The 21,338-nt window shown below is 45.4% G+C and overlaps 2 protein-coding genes across 4 annotated transcripts; one reads left to right on the forward strand and one right to left on the reverse strand.

The window, feature by feature from the left end:
• The first annotated feature begins 829 nt into the window (after nt 1–829).
• On the forward strand, nt 830–9,591 carry gpaa1 (glycosylphosphatidylinositol anchor attachment 1). 2 transcript variants are annotated; one of them, XM_049011116.1, is made up of 13 exons: nt 830–997; nt 1,525–1,600; nt 1,742–1,921; nt 2,016–2,127; nt 2,823–2,967; nt 4,267–4,368; nt 4,451–4,647; nt 5,240–5,436; nt 6,423–6,576; nt 7,011–7,082; nt 7,360–7,556; nt 8,400–8,570; nt 9,013–9,591. In XM_049011116.1, exons 2-13 carry the CDS (start codon nt 1,527–1,529, stop codon nt 9,254–9,256), a joined length of 1,845 nt encoding a protein of 614 aa, XP_048867073.1. In that variant the 5' UTR covers nt 830–997; nt 1,525–1,526; the 3' UTR covers nt 9,257–9,591. The 2 variants fall into 2 exon arrangements, with proteins under 2 accessions (XP_048867073.1, XP_048867072.1); XM_049011115.1 differs by having other exon boundaries at nt 831–997; nt 1,496–1,600.
• A 689-nt stretch (nt 9,592–10,280) lies between these two features.
• LOC125740225 (ranBP-type and C3HC4-type zinc finger-containing protein 1-like) lies at nt 10,281–19,578 on the reverse strand. Of its 2 annotated transcripts, none has more exons than XM_049011119.1 (9): nt 19,117–19,578; nt 16,787–16,961; nt 16,114–16,203; nt 15,882–16,023; nt 15,036–15,126; nt 14,599–14,881; nt 14,307–14,416; nt 12,883–13,072; nt 10,281–11,109 (listed from the first exon to the last, which is right to left on the reverse strand). In XM_049011119.1, coding segments are annotated over exons 1-9 (1,350 nt in total). In that variant the 5' UTR covers nt 19,384–19,578; the 3' UTR covers nt 10,281–11,107. The 2 variants fall into 2 exon arrangements, with proteins under 2 accessions (XP_048867076.1, XP_048867074.1); XM_049011117.1 differs by having other exon boundaries at nt 12,899–13,072; nt 19,117–19,577.
• Nucleotides 19,579–21,338: the final 1,760 nt, after the last annotated feature.

Consider the following 21,338-nt stretch of genomic DNA (forward strand, 5'->3'; position numbering starts at 1 on the left):
AATTTTTGTGATCCAAAAAATTATAGTTACCCACACACAGATTGCCAGTTCTTGGGATAACAGTCAAGTACTGTAAAATTCCTTTAACCATCTTTACAAAAGAAACAGGAATCGTTTTGACAAGCTTACATTTTAGAGCAAACTGACCGTGGTCTCACAAATCACCATTATTATTCATTAAATGAATAGACCGAATGTCTCTTTTCCCTACAATCCTTATAGAACAATATAGTCTTCATAAAATATGTCTATTATTCCAAAGAGGACTACTGTGAGGAGTGAAATCATGCAAAAACATTTTCCAATATAGTAATACCTGCTTATGATAATTAGATAATTTAATAGGTAGTTTCATAGCTGAAAATCATAATTGAAAAGAAATGGAATACTACCAATCAGCTGACATAAACGCGGTGGGTAAACAAACCACAAACTATGGTCATGTATTAAGAAAGGTCTACAACCATTTTATTGTTATAGACTAATTTATTATTCCCTCAAAATCATTTTCCGCTCACCTTCCTCTATTCTTTTAACCGAAACATTTTTATCGGATGATATAAAAAATTACAATTAAGCTTTTTGATAAAATGACCAGGGATTGGTAAAGAAAAGGCTACGTATATTAAACTGTTTTGTCAAAATTCGCCCAAATACTGATATGCTTCTTTGCAACCCAGCAGGTAGACTCTCTTGAAGCCTTTGATCATAAAAAAGTCGGGCTGTCGAAACACTGCTTCCTGTGCCGTAAAGTGTTTGCGCCTGCGCGGTACAAACCGGTGCGACATGTGTAGTAGTATACGCATACGTAAAGCTGGACGTTCACGCTCGGTAGTGTGTATTGTAGTGTAGCGTACGCATGCGCGAAGACCTTGCGCATGTGTGCTGCAATTTGGGCAGGAGCTGTTGATGGAATAGTGAGAACGCCGGGTGCACGCATTTTCACCGGGGCTGTCATCCGCTTTGAGGGGCTTTTCTCCAAAAGATCGACTTTCAGGTTGGAACCTTACTGAGCATCTCAATTGCTGAGGCGGAACGATTCTAAAACGGGCCAACCTTGTAATTTCACCACTTAAAATGCTTTTTAAGTTATACTTTCGATTTTCACTGCAGATTTATTATTTTTCATGATACATACACGATAGCGATAATAACACAAATGTTATATTTTACACAAATGCGCGATATGCACACGTATAGAATGCATGGCGATCGTGTAGGTATTGTTTATGCATACATTTACTCAAAAGTTCAGTTTGTACTTGTACATGTTTTTTTATGTTGAGCATAATGAACATTTATCTTGGGAAAACAAGTTGGATCAGCCTTTAACCATTTACATTATGACCCATAGTCGGTGGTCTGCATCTTCTAGGAGCCTGGAAAAAAGTCAAACGTTTACTCGTAGAACTGTGAGCAAGACAAAGTTTCTTCCAAACACTTAACGTTTGATGTTTAGCTGTCGAATAACATTGTGCGTATCTTGCCTCGTCAGTTTCCTTTTTCACTGAGTGCTGTTTCCAGAAATGGGGCTGCTGTCAGACCCCAATCGGAGGAGGGCGCTCACCACGCTTCTCACCCGTCTCAACACGCCTCTCTGGTGAGTCTCTGCAGCGGCGCTAATTTAGTGACTAACGGATACCCGATAGTATAAAATAAATGATAAATGAAATCTCTTGCATGTATGGCTCTACATGGCTGGGGATGATGTGATATTTCTCTCCCCTTCTTTGGTTTTTAGTGTAGTGTGCTACCTGGCAGGTGTGGCCTGGTTCATGGGCCTGGCTTTTCAGCCTTTCACTCTGCGCACGTACATGTCTGAGAATGCCATGGGCTCCACCATGGTGGAGGAGCATTTCCCAGCCGGGGAGAGGGCCCTGGCCATGGGCAGAGAATTTGCCGCTCACAAGAAGCAGGCAGGGTGAGTGCCGCTGGGGCCCAGTGTCGAGCTCCACCTTGCCGGGGTTCCCTGCTGCTTACATTCCCATCGCTGCCTCCCTGTCTCTGCTTCACAGCGGGATGCCTGTGGACTGGCTGGTGAAAGCGATGCAGGCTAAGGGCCTGGAGGTGTTCACTCAGACATTCTCACGCACTCTGCCCTTCCCAGATGAGAACAAGGAACGCTACGTGAGTGTAACTCTTACTTAGGTCTCAAAGGAGAACAGCGTGACATGGCAATGAGAGGATGTGACAAGGACGTTATCGGGGGGATAGGAATCGAGACAAAAGTGATGTGGATGAACAGAAACAAAGTCCGGGAGTTGTAGTTTCAGTGTGGGGAAAGCACTCCGCCACAGTGGGCCTTGGCTCCTACAAAAGGCTACATCTATCTGGCATCGTGGTCTGGTTTTGGTTACTATGGGCCAGAGTAAACAAGCTCTGCGTTATGTACTGATTAAGGAATCGGCGAACAAGAAATGGGTAAACTGAGTGAGTGTCACCTGATGTCAGCCCCCCCCTCCATCTTGCAGAGTTGTTATAATGCATGGTCACCCAACTTTGAGTAGTAAAAATTCCTGTGTTTGTTTCCAGAGGTGGAAAGTTCAGGTGCAGCAAGTAGACATCCAGACCAAGGTTTTGCTTCAACCGACCGGTTGAGTATAAAGAGTCACAGTCACAGAGTGCTCAGCTGGTTGGTATAAACAAAATCTCGGTCTGGATTTTGACTTTCTGCACCTGAACTTTCCACCTATTTCATTGCTGTTTGCTCTGTTGCCTTAATCACTGTGTTGCTCTCTCCTGTCGGTTTTGCAGTACAATGATGGATCGTTTTCTGCATATTCCTCTTACCGGGTCTATGTTTCCTTGTGCAACCTGTTCAGATGGTACGTGGCACTAATGTCTATGGCATCCTCCGGGCCCCCCGCGCCCCCCGTACAGAGGCCCTGGTGCTTAGTGCCCCCTGCAGTCCACAGGGCAATGAGCAGGCTGTGGGTCTCCTACTGGGCTTGGCACAGTACTTCAGAGGTGAGGTGCAAGTCTCGCAGTGACAGAGACAGTCACACATCCATTTTCTGATACAGATCCATATGTATAAAGCTTAGTTTATACATCACTTATCCATGTGCGCTTCTGGGTCACGGACAGCCGTGTTATGGTGTTTTTCTACATACAGCAGTGATATTCCACCAGACCAGGAGAGGTCAGATGTAGTGCGACAAGCACAAATACAAGCAGTATAGTGATACAAGTAAATATTATAAACAGTTTAAAGTTAGGCTTTGGCAAAGTTAAGGTAAAACGGCATACTGTGGTATTTTGAATTCCTTTCGACAAAATTAGCTGGGACACCCCCACAATGTCACGCTAGGTGATTTATTTATTTTTTTTTTGCAAGGATTTAAAAATTCTGGAATACTGTTGCTTTTGAAAATACCATATGTACCGCAGTATAATGTCTGGACAGTATGCAGCATTAGATATGCGGGAACCTCTGACCCTCCTACAACAATCCTTCTGCTCTTTCTTGGTTGACCTCTGCTCTGTGAAAGTCACTGCTGCCACCTGCAGCAAATGCCTGGTCAGTTTCCTTACACAGTTAATACGCAACGACACACATGGTCTCCGCCAGACATAAGACAGTCTGGATTATGCACGCGTTGTATGGTAAATGGACTGCATTTATATATCGTTTTCCACTGCTACGAGTACTTAAAGCGCCTTCCATTTCATGCCTCACATTCACCCATCCACACATGAGGCTGCCATGCAAGGTGCCAACCTGCTCACCGGGAGCGATTTGGGGTTCAGTGTCCTGCTCAAGGACGCTTTGATGGGGTCAGGAGGAACCAGGGCTCGAACCTGCAACTCTCTAGTTGCTGAACAATAGCACTACCTCCTGTACCACCATCTTCCCCCAAGTATGGCATAAACCCCTGATGATGAAATTCACGTCACTCGCACTCTGCTCGGACTAAAAGCACACGTGGAAAAGTGAAGTATGAGTTGGCCTTCAGGGATCTGCGGTATTTAAAAAAACACAATTTCACTTAAATCCTTTTTTTTTGTGTACAAACTTGGTCCTCCAAAGCAAGTATAGACAGTTTTATAGAAGAAAAATGCCATGTTTCATCTTTAGTTTCAGTTTTTCTTTCCCAGTGAAAACACACATGAACACACTTCCTCCTACACACACTAATACAGCTACATCGTCATGAGCTTGGCCATGTACGCACACAATCTGTGACTGAAGCATTTTTTCTGATTCACTCCAGGCGAAGCTTCATTCTTGAGTTTAAATGCTCTGTGTATTTTTGCTTTTGCCAGGTCAGGTCTACTGGGCCAAGGACATCATATTCCTGGTGAATGAACACGACCTGATTGGCATGCAGGCTTGGCTGGAGGGCTACCACCACACTAACAGCACTGGTATGAGTCCAGGCCAGGCGCCCTGCCAAAGTCCTGGGGATTGTCAGCTTGAGCAGAGGCTGATGACTTTCTGTGTGTGTAGGGATGAGCTGGACGCCTCTGCACGGCAGAGGGGGCTCCATCCAGGCCGCCCTCACGCTGGAGCTCAGCAGTGACGTCGTCACCAGCCTGGATCTGGTGCTCGAGGGTCTCAATGGTCAGCTGCCCAATTTGGACCTGGCCAACCTCTTTTATGCTTTCTGTCAGAAGATCAATGTGCTGTGCACCATCCAGGGCAAGGTAGGCCACCAGATGTTCCTCATAATAATGTACAGCTCGGATTTTAAAAAGGGATTTTTTAAATGAAATATATGAGGATCTGAGGCACCAGGACAGAATCCTGTCTGAGGGCTTCTGCTGATGCATAGATTTCAGCAGTAACCTAGTCCTGTAGTTGCACAGAATGCCTTTTACACCGTTAGATTGTCTGTATAAGCTATATGAACTAGTTGCAGGCGAGAGAGTGATGACTTATTGATTCCTGAATAATCTAAGCAGGACAAAATCAGGACATGAATAACTTCCTCGAGATCTGGAGGTGATAAAAATGATTCTCAGATTTGTAAGATGATAAAAAAAAAATGATCTACAAAACTACAGAATTAATTTGCTTATCAGATTTAAAATCACAGTCAAAGATAAAACCCAAATTTAGTGCATGATCTATTGCAAAAGTAGAATGTTGACCCAGATACTCAGGGTTAGTACAATTTGATCTTATTATCATTTAGTTGTAAATATTTATGAGACATCCAAGCCTTTATGTCTGTCAGGTAAGCAAGTAAAGGTCTCGGGGTTTCAGTGTGTGATGAAAGTATGTTGGCTGAACCAGCTGCAGAGGAACGACTGGGACAGTGTGGCAGGATACAGCCACGCAGTGCAGACCATGCTGCTGATGGTGCTGAAGCAGGCAAGCGGGCGGCCCTGGGGCGACCACGGCCTCTTCCTGCGCTACCACATCGAGGCGGCAACCATCCGGGGGATCAACAGCTTCCGGCAGTACAAGACCGACGCCACCACTGTGGGCAGGTGAGCTGCCCCTGCCCTGTAATCCACACCGGTACCGAGGCCATATACCTGGGTCTCATTTATACACTTGTGTTTATAAAGTTATATAAGTAAATATATCAACTGATAAACAGCTGATGGATTATGCTGATTGGGCAGCCGTGCTTTGGAGGAGCAGTAGGCAGGGTTGCCGAATCTCACGCATCTGGCGTGATGTTTGCTCTTTCGGCCTTTTACTGTCACGCAAGAAATCTCACGACAAGTCTCTCTTATTCCGTTAAAAACCTAAAATTAGCTACATCAAAAGTGATGGGGTAATTTGCAAGCCTTGCAGACTATTTACAAGGTAATGAATCTGTTGCGTACATATAAATGTGCGTGCAGACTTGTTTGTAATTGAAAAGCTCACTCCAAGCAGCTGAGCAAAACCGGCAACCCTGTGTAGGGTCTGGATTGAAGCGTGTCTGGTGTTGCAATGAAGTGTAGCTAATTTTCATCAGAAAAGGGTAGATTAATATTTTTTTTTCTACATATATTTTCAGTGCAAGAATGCACTCCAGTTGGGCTCCTATGAATTATTTATGCAGATCCAGTATCAATCAATCAGTCCATTTATTTTTGTATTGCATTGACCTGTAACATTACATTGTCTCAAAGTGCTTTACAATATCTCTGCCCAATGCCCTCAAAGAGTAAGCCGGAGGCGATAGTAGCAAGGGAGCAGAACTCCCTCATAGGAAAAGAGCTTGGGAGGAATCAGACTCAAAGGGGAAGCCCGTCCTCCAGGGACCGGCAGAGGAAGTCCGAAATAACCAATCCAGATTTATAAAGTAGTATTGTGTAAATGCAGATGGTCCAATAGTCATGAAATAAAAAAAATTCTGCAACGCACAGGTGCTCGGTATAAAATCTGAGTATTAAAAATAACCCTTTAGTAGAATGATTCCAAAAGAAATGTCCATGTTCAGTAACCCCTGTAATTTATCTGCTTTATTTCCCCCCCCCAGGCTCATAGAGGGAATGTACCGTAAGCTGAATAATCTTCTGGAGCGCCTTCACCAGTCCTATTTCTTTTACCTGCTGCCCTCCTTGTCGCACTTTGTGTCCATCGGATACTATATGCCAGCTTTCGGCCTGCTGATTCTCATCCCGTTACTCCGGATATCCTGACGAGGCACTGGGGCACAATGGGGGTGGTGCGGGCGCAGGGAGGGAGCGGCGGGGATGGGGGTGGTGCGGGCGCAGGGAGGGAACAGCCTTGAGGACTGTGATTTGAATTGCCCTGATGTTATATAATCATTTATCTGATGTTTTGTAGATGAATTAGGTTTGAAAACAAACGGTGCTAATATGCAAAACTAAGATTTTTTTTTTTTGCTTCATCCAAGATAACCATGGAATTTCTACCCTTATGCAACAAATGGGTAATTATGTGTAATCTGTGCAATTTGTTTTGGTTGAAAAATTTACTGAGAAAGTACCCGTAAGAGAGGCAATAACCATGTAAGAGCTCTATATAAAGGGCCAGTGTTCCATTCGGTAGAGCTAGCAAGCAGCTGTTTGCAGGTTGCTTGGTCCTTGACCCCCCATTTCACGCTCTTGACCTGTGGGTTCAGCTGGAGGGTGCAGCACCATCAGCCGTGGATGGCTTGGTGGAAGGAGAGCAGGTAAGTCTGAATGCCATCAGCTCCAGCATAAGCTGATCTGTAGATGCAGGTTTTTGTAGGCGATGATCAGCCCTGACTGTAAGGATGTCACTGCATCTGAGGGACACAAATATTTGAACTGCTTTAGTTCTTGGTTCTTTAGTAGAATTAAAAAAAACATTTCTACTCTCGTGCTCTGTGTAATAACTAAAATATTTCACTTTTTGATGCACCTGTATTGAAGAAGTAGTGCTTCCATTGCATTTCACGCTGTTGTTGGTTTTCTCGTCTCCCCCAGCCTTCCAGCCCTGGGTTTCTGTCAGTGATGACCCCGGTGGTCATTAGCCATCTCACAGGGGTGGCTTTGTACACGCTGCCTGTTCTGGCCCAGCAGGCTGCTGTGGAGCACTTCCCTGTGTCGGAAACCGAGGCTGTGGTGCTGACGGCTATCGCCATCTACACTGCTGGCCTGGCGCTTCCGCACAACACGCACAGGTACGTGTACTCTGCATGCAGCGGAAGCTGGCGTGTCCTGAAGCTGGTGTCTCTGTGTGTGTGTCAGGGTGCTGTCTGGTCAGGGCACAGAGGAAGCTGGTGTGTCCTGAAGCTGGTTTCTGTGTGTGTGTGTCAGGGTGCTGTCTGGTCAGGGCACAGAGGAAGCTGGTGTGTCCTGAAGCTGGTTTCTGTGTGTGTGTGTCAGGGTGCTGTCTGGTCAGGGCACAGAGGAAGCTGGTGTGTCCTGAAGCTGGTTTCTGTGTGTGTGTGTGTGTCAGGGTGCTGTCTGGTCAGGGCACAGAGGAAGCTGGTGTGTCCTGAAGCTGGTTTCTCTGTGTGTGTGTCAGGGTGCTGTCTAGTCAAGGCACAGAGGAAGCTGGTGTGTCCTGAAGCTGGTTTCTCTGTGTGTGTGTGTGTCAGGGTGCTGTCTAGTCAAGGCACAGAGGAAGCTGGTGTGTCCTGAAGCTGGTTTCTCTGTGTGTGTGTCAGGGTGCTGTCTAGTCAAGGCACAGAGGAAGCTGGTGTGTCCTGAAGCTGGTTTCTCTGTGTGTGTGTCAGGGTGCTGTCTGGTCAGGGCACAGAGGAAGGCTGCCGTGTCCTGAAGCTGGTTTCTGTGTGTGTGTGTGTGTGTGTCAGGGTGCTGTCTGGTCAGGGCACACAGGAAGCTGGCGTGTCCTGAAGCTGGTTTCTGTGTGTGTGTGTCAGGGTGCTGTCTGGTCAGGGCACAGAGGAAGCTGGTGTGTCCTGAAGCTGGTTTCTGTGTGTGTGTGTCAGGGTGCTGTCTGGTCAGGGCACAGAGGAAGCTGGCGTGTCCTGAAGCTGGTTTCTGTGTGTGTGTGTCAGGGTGCTGTCTGGTCAGGGCACAGAGGAAGGCTGGCGTGTCCTGAAGCTGGTGGCAGTTCTCTACATGGCTGTTCTGTTGGCCTGCACTGCCCTCATCAACTTCTCCCTGGGCTTCATCCTGGCCCTCACACTAGTTCCCGTAGCAGCCTTCATCACTCCCCACGTGCCCAGGTAAGCCGAGCCATCGCCATGACGCCCTTGACTTTTGTGGTCAGGTATGAAATCGATCCTCCGTCTGACTATGTAAAGCAATACTTGTAACTATGTTTAGTCTGTCATATTTTATAACTGGAGTATGTGGACAGGAAATGCCTCGATGCGAATACTGAGAACAGTCCATGCTTATTGCTGATTAATGGTATGTAGGAACTTGTGCTTAATGTAGGTTAAGCAAATAACACTCATGTCCCATAGTCATTTTAATATTTAATTTTAATCGAAGCTCTTGGATGAATTATGAGATTTCATGGCATTTAGTTGCTTTATTTTTTTAGTCTCTAATTTGAGCCACGCTCCCATCAAGCTGTGTGTGTAAAATAATACAGACACACCGCTTGATTGGGAGCGATTTATATATAATATTTTCCTACCCTGACACGTGTATCTCGCACAGGGTGCCGAGCGCCATGGCCATGGTTCTGTTGAGTCCCGCCTGCACGCTCCTCTTCTCCGTGTTCGTCTACCAGGAGCTACAGGAAATGCCGGTCTCCCTGCTGGATGGCTGGAGCCTCTTCCTGTCCGTCATCTCGCAGGGCATCCTGGACCATAACCTGTACGGCTCCCTGGTTTACCCCCTCATCTCCCTCTTAGTCTACCCCTGCTGGCTGCTTCTCTGGAACATTCTCTTCTGGAAATAGACCCGCGGGGGGGGGGCGGCCGCGATCTGAGGAGGGTCCGGGGCAGAGCTGAATCTGCTGAGGGATGGTGAGCAGGGGGGGAGCCGGTATCAGGTTTGCTTTTATGTGAAACTGGGGTTTCCCAGGCATGCTTTTGGCCCTGAGTACCTGTTTCATTTTGTGGTAAAGATGCAAGTTAAGAAAAAAAGAAAGACCTTCCAGCAAGATGCCCTATACTGGAATTTCACTGAAGATAGGACAGGAAATGAGGGAACGGAAATTAAATGACCACGCGGTGGCGCATTTTAATTGTGACAAGGACGTTTTACTAAAAAATAAAGTGGGCTGTTACTCTGTGTGTGTGTTTAACAATTTAATAACTTTCAATCACTACCTAACCTTCTACAGCTACTTGAAATATAAGGAATGTGTGGGCTAAAGGTCTTAATGAAGCCAAAATTGAGCTCAAACTAAACGCTCTTTGGGTGTTCCGCTTACAGCAAACACTGCACATTACCAAAAGTACACATCCCCACCCTGAAGCAGGGTGGGGGCCACATCGCAGAGTGTGTGAGATTCTCAGCAGGGCAAAATAAATGCAAGAAAATGCAGGGAAATTCTGATGAAGACCTGAAAGAGGCGAATACTTATGAAAACCATAATTGCATTGCCTATTTGGAATTTTGATCACTTTTTGTAGAGATTCTCTTAGATGTAGGTGTACCTAATATAGTGGCCCCTGAGTGTGTTTGTAACAACTTTCATGCGGCCGGGTCCTCTAGAACAGGATTTCTCAACCTTTCCAACCGGAAGGCGCAGCTTCAGTGTTTCCCAACCCAGTTTTCAAGGAATGCCGGAAAGTCCACATTTTTGCTCCCTCCCAGTTCCCAGCCAATCAGGAACGCTGGGAGCTGAGGGGAAGCAAAAACATGGACTGCGCTGGGAAACCTTGGGGGAGGAAGGGGGGGTCATAGAACATGATGTACATACCCTCGCCCCCTCCAGAGTATAAAGTCTGCAAGTAGAAAAGCAAGAAGCCAGCAGATCAATTAAATTTATTTATTAGCACTGTCGATTTATGAAATAAAATGTAATTACATTTTAAAATACATGTATGCAATGCTTTGGGGGCTGTTTACTTCATGAACAAGCATATGAATTAAATGGTCCTGGTGTGATGCAATCTGGCACCAGAATATCATTGCTGACACAGCACAATAACGAAATGTGTCCTCTGCATTTAATCCATATGTGATATCATGGGTAGCTAATTCAGCGCCCGGTGAGCAGTGCTTGGGGGATTCGAACCATTAGGCCACTACCTCCTCTGAATATTCACACCCACCCACTCAGGACATAATATCTGCTTCTCAGCATAATATCTTTTCACAGTTTTAAAATGACAATTATAAACAAAAAATAAAAAAAAAATCAGGCGAACACAAGTAAAACATTCAACGTCTTCAGAAACCACTCCCTGATCATTAAACTGTGAAATATACAAGGTCCAAGCACTTAATTTTGTGCTGTGCATCTGCGATTGACGTGCATTTCCATGCCCTTTCGGCTATACAGATCTGCCAAGGGCTCCATACAAAAGGGCTTACAAGTGGGCATTGACAATGAGAGTCAAAGTTCATCCAAACACCTGTGTGTGCACATGCTGGTACTGCATACCAGCGTTTGTTGGGTACTGTTTTACAGCTGGTGAGGTATAGACATGCAACAATCCAGCTGAGTCACTGAGTGTCAGTGTGTGTGTGTGTGTGTGTGTGTGTGTGTCAGTAGTCCCGGACATGGGCTTGGTTCAAACTGTACAGCAGCAGCGAGCTCTTCTGTCCTGGACCTCCTGCCTCCTCACGTCTTGTGGTCTCCTTGGAAACAATAACAGAGACAAGGCCCATGAACAGGCATCTCCCCTACCTGTACATTCTATTTACACAATAATGAAATTGGCTATATTAACAGTCAAGATTACATTCTCAGATATGGTCAAACATTCAGATTAGTTCTCAACAGATTGCTTGCAAAAAGCTTTCGATTTATTACGAAAACTAATAAAAGTAAACTATATTTCAGTATTTTAAGGCAGATTAGTGATAGGCAATATATTTCTCAGCACCTTCGGGGAAGTGGGCTATAAGTTCAGCTACATGCGATGTCACCGCACACTATGCTTTTCAGCAAATCCTCACTGATATACTGACGTCAGACCATCCCAGGTTTAGCAAAAAAAAACGTTACATTTCGAGAGAGATCTCCAGCTCGCACACTTGATCAGCACGATGACTCAAAAATTATTTGACCTATCTTTTCCAAACTTTGCGGGCACATGAAATGGATGAAGATCTCAACCTTTTCAAAATTTTGAGGCAAATCGCACTAAAATCGGAGGGTCGGCTCTTAGTGAACATAATAATTAATACTTTTATTGGAATTGTCTTTTTACGCATCCCTGAACTTGCTCTTTGTAGAGTAAGCTGTCCATGAAGGGTAGTCACATGTTGGGGTGCCCCAAGGGGTTAAGGGCCTTGCTCAAGAAGCCATAGACGTGCTGAGGCTGGGTTTGAACCTGCAACCTTCTGATTACAGGAACACAGGCTTAGCCCACAGAGCCACATCCTGCCCCCAATCAATCAATTTATTATTACTGCATTTACTCACCTTTTTATTTATCTCTTACCACCACTTCATAAAAATGTATACATTGTTCAAAATGGAGCCTGCAGCTCCCTTCATAGCTTATTCCATGGATTTTTTTTGCAGACTTCAAAAAGAATGGAGGTCTGTCATTCTAATATCATGGAGTGCAAGATGATTCTCTGAATATTCTATTATAAAGTGTGTCTCTGTGTGTAGTTTAACTACACCCCCCTCTCTGCAGTGATTCAAGTGTTCGAAGACTCGCCCACCCACAAAACAGCTCTGCAGTGAATAACCAAACAATCAGATGACACCAGTGACAAGACAATGAGTGGAAGTGAAAGTCACACCACAGCACACGACGCAGAAATGCGTCCTCTGTATTTAATCCATATGTGACACCGTGATATAGCAGGGGGGCAGCTGTTTAGTGCCCACGAAGCAGTGGGGGGGTGGTACCTTGCTCAGATTACCTTAGTAGTACTTTACTGGTCAAAGAATTGAACCAGCAACCTTTTGATCACTTCCCGAACCATTAGGCCACCACCGCCTCAATAATATTAACTGATACTTAATCAGCACTGTGGGGAAATTCTCTTTACACCCCCCCCCCCGGCTCTCTGTAGGTGTGAGTAAGCTGGCTGCAAATGGCAGCCACCCGTAGCAGCACCCAGGGAGCTGGGGGTTAAGGGCCTTGTTCAAGGACCCACAGGCTGAGGCTGGGTTTGAACCTGCAACCTTCTGATTACAGGCACACAGGCTTAACCCACTGAGCCACACGCTGCCCTAAAATACTGGCTTTAGTGCATTTAATCCACACAATTAGAACACAGTATTCTTACAACTATAGAGTTATCGCAAACACATCTGTACTGACATTTCACATTAGCTATGTCAGTTTGTCACACTCTGCTACCTATGCTACTCGCTTCACGCAATCGCTAGAAAACAGTCATAGAGACACAAGGCAGTTTTGATTGTGCACGTTATGTAGCGTAACGCACAGGGCGCAGGCTTTACCCGCTGGTACTGATGTACCACTGCCTCCTCCTGCTGCACGCGGCGCAATTCTAACGGGTCGGGCCGGCGACCTCCAGGTACTGCGTAGCTTGCGGGCCGATCCGCACTGCAAATCTCACAGCCAGGCCGGGTGGGTCTGTTGATGAAAGTGCAGGAAGGACAGGACCATCCTTCCTGTGGGATGGAGAACAAGGGATACTCAGGACGGAGAGACGCAGCTAGAGCAGAGGCCATAGGACTGAATCCACCACTTAACACTCCTAACCACTGATAAAGGAGCTTCAGCAGAATATCTGGCTGTACAAATATGTACGACTGCAGGTTATATGAGCTGGGAAAGTACAGCATAAAACAATATTACACAACACACAATGGAATCCTGAAGTGGACAATTGTTTAACATTGCCTTTTAAACAAGCAGCATCATTAACACAGTACAGTCAAACCTCGGATTGTGAGCAACTTGGTTTGCGAGTGTTTTGCAAGACGAGCAAAAATTAAAGATAAATTTTAACTTGATAAACGAGCGAATTCTTGCAATACGAGTATTATATATACGCTTTGTCTGTCGAGTGTCACGTGATCACAACTGAGCCGATGGTTCTTCTCTCTCTCGCGCTGTGGGATTATGGGTAATTGTCTCCCATGCTCAGTCTCAGTCTGTGTGCCTCACTTGTATAGTCAAAACTTAGTAAAAAGCACCACCCGAATAAGGGTGTAGCAGTGTGAGCGATGAATCTGTTTAACGACAATGCGATGTCCACATTTTAGCGACATCGAAAAGGAGTTGGATATTGGATTATTGGATAGGTTCCTTGTTAAAGTCGCACAAAAAGAAAAATATTGAACCAACAGTGAATCAACAGATAGCAGTGATTCCGTTAGTTATGGTGAACGTCGTCCTACAAAATAACCCTCCTCTTCTCCTCTCTCTCATCTCCCTCACACCATCCACAAGTCTTTTCACATGTAAAGTGCAGGTTAATTTGTTTTATGTATTTTTACTTTATGTTTTGTATTAATCATTTTTATATAAAAATCTTCTTGTTGTTCATCTGAGTTTCCATTATTCCTAATGGTAAAATTCGCTTTGACATACGAGGGCTTTGGATTACGAGCGCGTTTCCGGAATGAATTATGCTCGCAATCCGAGGTTTTACTGTACTATGAATCAGTGTTTTCCAACCCAGTCCTTGGGGAACCCTGGTCCACGTTTTTGCTTCCTCTGACTTCCCAGTGTTCCGGTACCAGGTATTCGGTGTTACTGATTGGCTGGGAGGGAGCAAAAACGTGGACTGTCTGGGGTTCCCTGAGGACTGGGTTGGGAAACACTGCTATGAAATATCTACCCAAGTTACAGAGGTTCATAGCAGCCATTCTCTTAGAAGACATTAACAGGGTCATTTACCTGTGAACTGGTTCTGGAACTCAAAGATTCATTCAAATGCAGCATGTCCAGGCTGAGATGATCTTGGAACTCTCCAGCCGCCAGCCTCTGTGCCCCGCCCCCCGCACTGCCTGCACAGCCAATCACAAGAAAGCTGTGACGTTTTTATGCGTAACCGGCACAAAACTCCACGTCAATGGTTGCACCCGTTATAGTGTAACTATGTGTGATATTCAGATCAGTGTAGTTCTGTCTGCTTCGTCGGTCTGTGAAACATAATATGCCTTTATTACGTATGAGCCCAGGTGCTCACCTGCGCCCCCGTGAGACAGCCTGGAGGGCAGCGTACTGTAGCCCCTCCAGTCGTGACTGGCAGGCCCGTTGCCAGGTGGAGCTGGCGTGAGCAGAGCACTTTCCTGGTCCTGCTGACACATCTGGCGGGTGAGTCGTCCCTGCCGCGCCGACAGGAGGTAGAGGAACGCAGTGTCACCGTCTTTCTGTATGCCGTATGATGCCAGGGAGCGGGGCTCTGTACACAGGCACTGCCCGATCACCCAGCGCTGCACCCGCGGGTGAAACCCGTACTCCAGGAACACCTGGGGAAGAGAAAGGCGCTGACCAATCCCCATCGTCCCATCCGGAAGGGCACCAAACCACGCCACCGACTACCGTGCTTAAGATCTGCCGATTGATCTACACTTGTTACTGTCACACATTAATATCCCTATATAAAAAGCCACACATACAGACCTGCTGCTTGAGCGACGCAATGGTCATATGTGGGAAGACCTTCACCGTGACACAACAAGACGAGGTGGCGTCCTCCACCCCGACGGCCAAACTGCAACAGACACCACACCATGAGAAGAGCAGCTTCACACTTTAACTTTGCTACGCGGCCAACCGTACTGCCGGACCGTCCACGGTCCTGAATGTTCATACTAGCAAAGCTGCTCTTATAAGTCAAGTTGATGAAGTGTGGTATGGATGTTAGAAGAATAGATAAGAACTTTGCTAAAATTAGCCATAAATTATGTAGAACACAGTAAGGCAGGGCTATAAATTAACGAAATTTCCATAAAATGAAATAAATTGATACAAAAATTCAATAAGAACTATAATAAAGAACTATACCGTTTCTGAAACTAACTGAATTAAAATATGGCTAAATACTTCCCACTACCATTTTTAAATGATACTTAAAGTAATGACTTATCTGCAATGCATGTGAATACAGAAATAGCCAGCTACAGTACATTGTTACATTCTGTAGCAGCCAGCAAAGTCCTGCAACGTTCTGTCTATCCCAAGAAATAAACTGCTAAAACCTAAAGAAAAACATAACTAGATTTACATCTTTAAAATAAAAAATCTATCATTATGCTATAAACGGTTTTGAACATTAATCCCATAATTTTGCATATCTTATGCAGTTATCTGATTGGCTTGATAAGCTTAATTAGAATTTATAGATTAATACATCAAGTAACAGACAGGGGTTTACACACTTCAAGCTATAAGATGACAAAGATGTCAGTGTGTTTAATGAGTATGTTTAAGTCTGTTTTACCCTACCTATCTCTCCGTCCGGCTCACCTGATCTCTGTGTTTGAGTAGGTCTTTTCGGCGGGCTGGATCTTAAGCGCCACCTTGTGGCGAGCCAAGTTTATTGCGCACTGCGAAGCGGCTTCAGAGTCCCCCATCTCAATGGCCCGCAACAGTCCCTCACACAGTTCCTCTGCAAAAGCAGAGAGGAGGCAGGAATGTGAGGCCTGAAAAGCATGCTAGATATGGAGACAGCTGGGGCTGGCAGGGGTGACATACTAACCAATGCGGGGCACGGAAAGGAGGGCTCGATGTTGGTCAGGCTGCTGCTGTGGCAGTCCTTCATCGGGTGGCAAGGGGGCACTGTTTGCTACTGCGAGAGGAAGAAAGCTCCTGTCACAACTCTAATACAGAACCCCAGTTTCAACAAGATGCACTAGTTATGGGAACCAGGACTGTACTCTGGGATTTGGAGGGCAGGAACGGTATGTGTCCAGTGCAAAGGGACAAAGCATATTCATCAATGTGCACAAAAAATAGAACTGCCAAAGTAACATAAACACCATCAGCATAGCATCTAACCTCTGCCAGGATCTCTGCGTCTACCATGACATACATACTCTAAAAAGCAGATGTAAAGACAATTCCAGGTGAGTGCATGGGTGATGGTTCATGGATTCCCTGACATGTCTGGACCACGTCAAGGTTACTTTCAAAAACGCAGCATACACTGTACAAATGAAACCTGAGGAACACTTCTGACTGTATTTTCTGTTCTAAAGCGTTCCCCACAGGACAGGATTTCCATTTTATGTTTAATGCCACAGGCACCGGATATGCAGATAGGAGGACTCCCAACAGAAATAGGACAAAGGAACAGAGCTGCAAAACAAACCGAAACGCAGTGCTGGGACTGTTCATCTGTGGGATGCAAAGAAATTGTGAATAAGACCCACCTCTATGTGCTTCCCTCAGCGATGACATCACCACTGTGGCCCACTCCTGAGCCTCCCGCTCACACCGGAAGGTGAAGCTGATACGATCATTGGGGGGAGTGACCAAGTGCAGCTCATGGCAGCAAGGGGACTTGACCTCGTATCGCACTGAGCACAAATCGAACTCTGCAACGGACTGGGAGCAGACAGAGCGCACAGTTGTTTGCAGGATCCAGGCACTTAATTCCTCCAAACACTCCCGTGACTGATGGGGTCCCCCATAGTAACTGAATGCAACGACTGTGTGTATCTACTGTCTGTAACTTCATCCCCAGCCCTAGCTTCTGACAGAGAAAACATACCGACACTATAGAACGAAGTTGATGTCATCTCTAATCACAGTTATTAATCGTCGGATGAATTAGGCCAGTGTTTCCTGCCCCGGTTCTGGAGCACCTGCAGACGGTCCACGTTTTTGCTTCAGGGTTTGGAAGGGAACAAAAACGTGGACTGTCTGCAGGTTCCCCAAGGACTGGATTGGGAAACAATGAATTAGACATCTGGGGCCGTACAACATGACAACTTTTTAAGTTAAATGAGTATGACTTCAGTGTTACACAATGGGTAGCACTGCAGCCTGACATCTCCATTGGATAGGTGACCAAATCCAGCCCCCACTGTGTGTGGAGTTTGTATGTTCCTCACGCATCTCAAAGGTTTCCTCTGGGCTCTCCAGTACCCACCCACAGTCCAAACACACTGTGTGGCAAACAGGAATCTACATTTATAACGTTTAGACACATACCCTGTGATTTTTATATTACTTTATAGAACCTAAATATTTAAACCATGATGTAAATGTTTGATGCTGACATGTGGTGTTTTGTTCAAGAAGTATTAAATTAACACATATTCCTCATTAGAAACTTCTATTCAGAGATAACCACATTACACCACGCAACCTGCAACCAATAATAGATACCTCAGTAGTTGAAGGGATCCAAAGATACATTTCTGGACCATTCTCCCATTGCAATGATTGTTTTAATTTGAAATACCGCTATCTATCCATCCATAAAGATATTTTGGAAAAATATTTAGAATTCCACAGCACCGTTTTGTGTCTGCGGGTTCAGCTTGCGGTAACAAGTGTAGAAGCTCATGCGGCTGCGGTTTAACTTATATGAACATTCAGTTTGTCATGCTCATGATGAAAATGTTCAGTGAAAACGATTCTTAATAAAAATGTTAGAGAGTGTGTTTTCAGTGCAACACAAGAGACTTTATGACAAGTCACCCAGAATATGAACTACTCACTTGCCATTCCTACTAAAGACTAAAGATTAATGGTACACAAGTTACTATTTGGCTATAGTACATTTCGGGTTGTGGGAATGGTATAATGTGATTGTCCCTCCCCCAATATTTTGCCCTAGCTTCAATACTACTTTTAGGAATATCCTTTTGTAGCAACAAGTGATGCCTCATTTTGTATGGAAATAAATTAATTCAATAGCCTATAAGCCAGAGAAGTGTTAGGATTGTGTTAAAAATAATCTCTATTCACCCTGATTGCCCAAGGCACACACTATTAAATATTGATGTTACGACACCGTTTCAGTTCAATCTATTCAAGCTACTTTTTAATGTTTAGCATTACCCTTTTGCAGCACCAAATACATCTCATTTTGTAGGTAAATAAAAACTTTTATACATGTTGCGTACACATTTCACCTGTGTGTATACCGTAAGTGGGGGATTAATCCAACATTATTCAAATAACGACAGGGGAAATTCGATTAGTAATTCTGCCTGAAACATCTGACCCTTGAAGTGACTCACACGGCATGGGGAGAACATGTGAACTACCCACACAGAGGGATGGCGTTAAATCTTACAACCTTGGATATGTGAGGCCACAATGCTACCCACTGACCCAATTAAAAGTAAAAGTTTTATTAAAATGTCATTCCTGTTCTTATCAAGTTCATATGCATTGAATTGGTAATTTAGCCGGCATTCAACAAACTATAGATTTTGTTCGGAAATACTTAAGTATAAGAAATTATAAATTGGTTCACCTAGGCCAGAGAAAGAGGCTGATGAGAATAACGCCAAGCGAGGGACACTGACTTGGCAGGTTTATCCTTGATTTAATGCATGAATTTCGGGTACCTGTTGAAATCTTACCCAGCACTGGTCACAGAAAATTGTTCTTTATCGCCAAAAAGAACCGACAAACCCGCCATCAGGTTGACACAGCTACATGTACCAGTATAGCAAGCGCCGATGTTTATAATGAAATGTGTGAAGCAGTGACACATGCCCATCGGACCGCGCAGCAGGCTTACCGCGCTGCGACCCGCGCCTCCAGCGCCCTTCAGCGCCAGGCGGAACTGCCCCGCTCGTCCGGGGTCCATGCTCAGCTGCAGGCGCAGAGACTCGTCTCCAGCACCGGGAAGGCAGAGCGGGCGGATCCCCGAGTGACACACCGACACCTTCACAGACATTAGCACGGTGCTGCAGCCGGGCTGTGAGTAGGCAGACGCGGACGCCAGTACCGACGGGCTCTGGGCCGGAGGGGGATTGCGCGTCCACCCACCCGAGCTCAGCGCCATGTCGCTGGCTCTGCAGGCGGGGGACTTCACCCTCAGCTGCGCTGTCACTCCACTGGGGACCTCCGTCAACGTAGCTCGGCTGTCGATGCGCCGGTAAACACAGTTTCATACCCTTTCCCTGCCGTCAGTGCAGAAGCGGCAGACGCAGAAAAACAGGAAGTGCGTACGACCTGACGGCGCCTCACAGGAAACGCCGCCTCGGAAGAGAGGTTCCGACCTGCGGATGCGAGCGTGTGCGACCGGACGCCTGGGCAGATCGACGCTGACCAAATTATGATGCATACCGTTACCTTTGCTGTTTACATACCAATATATCGGAGGGAATATTATTTATGCGGTAACAAATGTACAATTGTGCTTGGGAAAGTAGACATATTCCTATTGACATATTGACAAAATTATCAAAGATATACTTCGATCAGCTATAACATTAAAACCACCTACCTAATATTATGTAGGTATCCATCGTGCAGCCAAAACAGCTCTGACCTGTCAAGGCATGGACTCTACAAGACCTCTGAAGGTGTCCTGTGGTATCTGGCGCTAAGACATTAGCCATGGATCCTTTAAGTACTGTAAGTTGTAAAGTGGGGCCTCCATGGATCGGACTTGTTGGTCCAGCTCTATCGGATTGAACTATGGGAAATTCGGAGGCCAAGTCAACAATTTGAACTCCTTTTCACTTTCCTTAGATCATTCCTGAACATTTTTTGTAGTGTGGCAGGGCACATTATCCTGCTAAAATAAGCCACTTCCATCAGCGGAATACTGTGGCCATGAAGGGGAGTCCATAGTCTGCAAGAATGTTTAGGTAGGTGGTAGGTGGTACGTGTCAAAGTAACATCCACACAAATGCCAGGACCCAAAGTTTGCCAGCGGAGCATAGCTCAGACCATCACACTGCATCTGCTGACATGCAGAATTCTTTCCATTGTACATCCTGCCACCATCTCTTCTCCAGGTAAATGATGCAGATTCATCTGGTGGTCCACATGACGTAACAGAAGACGTGATACGTCATACCAGGCCACCTTCCATTGCTCCATGGTCTAGTTCTGACGCTCACGTGCCCATTGTAGGCACTTCTGATGGTGGACAGGGCTCATTATGGGCTACACAGCCCTATATGCACCAAGCCACAATATGCTATGTGATTTGACACCTTTCTATCATACTCAGCTTTAATTTTTTTCTTCAATCTGTACTGCAATAGCTCTCCTGTGGGACTGGACCAGAGGAGCTCCCCATGTGCATCAATGAACCAGAAGAAAATCAGAAACTGAAAGATGCTACTTGCCTATTAATGGTTTCCTGCATCCTCCCATCCACTCTGCCATATTGCTCATCATAGTTGTTAAATACTAACCAGTGACTATCCAAACTAAGTTTTAAAAAAATAAATAAATCAACACTGCAAGTCTAATTTACGCTTCCCGCCATTAAAGGACAATTCCGATCATCCACTCAACATGGTGTCTATCCCATCAGGGCAGTATGCTAAGTGGCATACAGACAAGGTAACTGTCTCTCCAGTGGGGTCACCTCCATGGCCTTCTTCCAAAAGGGATCAAGCCAAACCATTAATTACCCCAAATTCATTACACTTGCTCCTTCATACGTCACAATCAAACGATCATTTTAACCACCTTCCGTACCTTCACACTTTCCTTGGAATTGCCTGCACTGTTTTTGTACCAGAAAATGACATAATAAACTTAGCTATTAACATTAACTTGACAATAAAGAATACTGTGATCGGTACTTGTTGAAGATCGGACCCCCGAAAAATTTATAAGCACTTTCATTTGACCAAGAAGCTCGGTATAGCTTTCATTGTGAAGTTTGTGGTCACGCAGCGCTCTTAATCTCTCTCCATCTTTTTTAAGCTCTCGTTAACGTCTATCAGTAAAAAATATTCTATCGCGGCATAAAAAAAAATAAAAACTGGGACTACA

Source organism: Brienomyrus brachyistius, chromosome 4 (genome assembly GCF_023856365.1).
Source record: "Brienomyrus brachyistius isolate T26 chromosome 4, BBRACH_0.4, whole genome shotgun sequence".
NCBI lineage: Eukaryota > Metazoa > Chordata > Actinopteri > Osteoglossiformes > Mormyridae > Brienomyrus > Brienomyrus brachyistius.

Bases quoted from the DNA above. Each gene is read 5' to 3' on its own strand.
- gpaa1 (XM_049011116.1), top strand. From the start codon at position 1,527: ATGGGGCTGCTGTCAGACCCCAATCGGAGGAGGGCGCTCACCACGCTT. The intron at 5,437-6,422 runs GTGAGCTGCCCC...TCCCCCCCCCAG, and splicing joins GACGCCACCACTGTGGGCAG to GCTCATAGAGGGAATGTACC. The intron at 6,577-7,010 runs ATATCCTGACGA...CCCCCATTTCAC, and splicing joins TTCTCATCCCGTTACTCCGG to GCTCTTGACCTGTGGGTTCA.
- LOC125740225 (XM_049011117.1), bottom strand. From the start codon at position 19,383: ATGGCGCTGAGCTCGGGTGGGTGGACGCGCAATCCCCCTCCGGCCCAG. The intron at 16,962-19,116 runs GTAAGCCTGCTG...GTCTGCTCCCAG, and splicing joins GAGGCGCGGGTCGCAGCGCG to TCCGTTGCAGAGTTCGATTT. The intron at 14,882-15,035 runs GTCTGTATGTGT...TCTCTTCCCCAG, and splicing joins TTGCGTCGCTCAAGCAGCAG to GTGTTCCTGGAGTACGGGTT.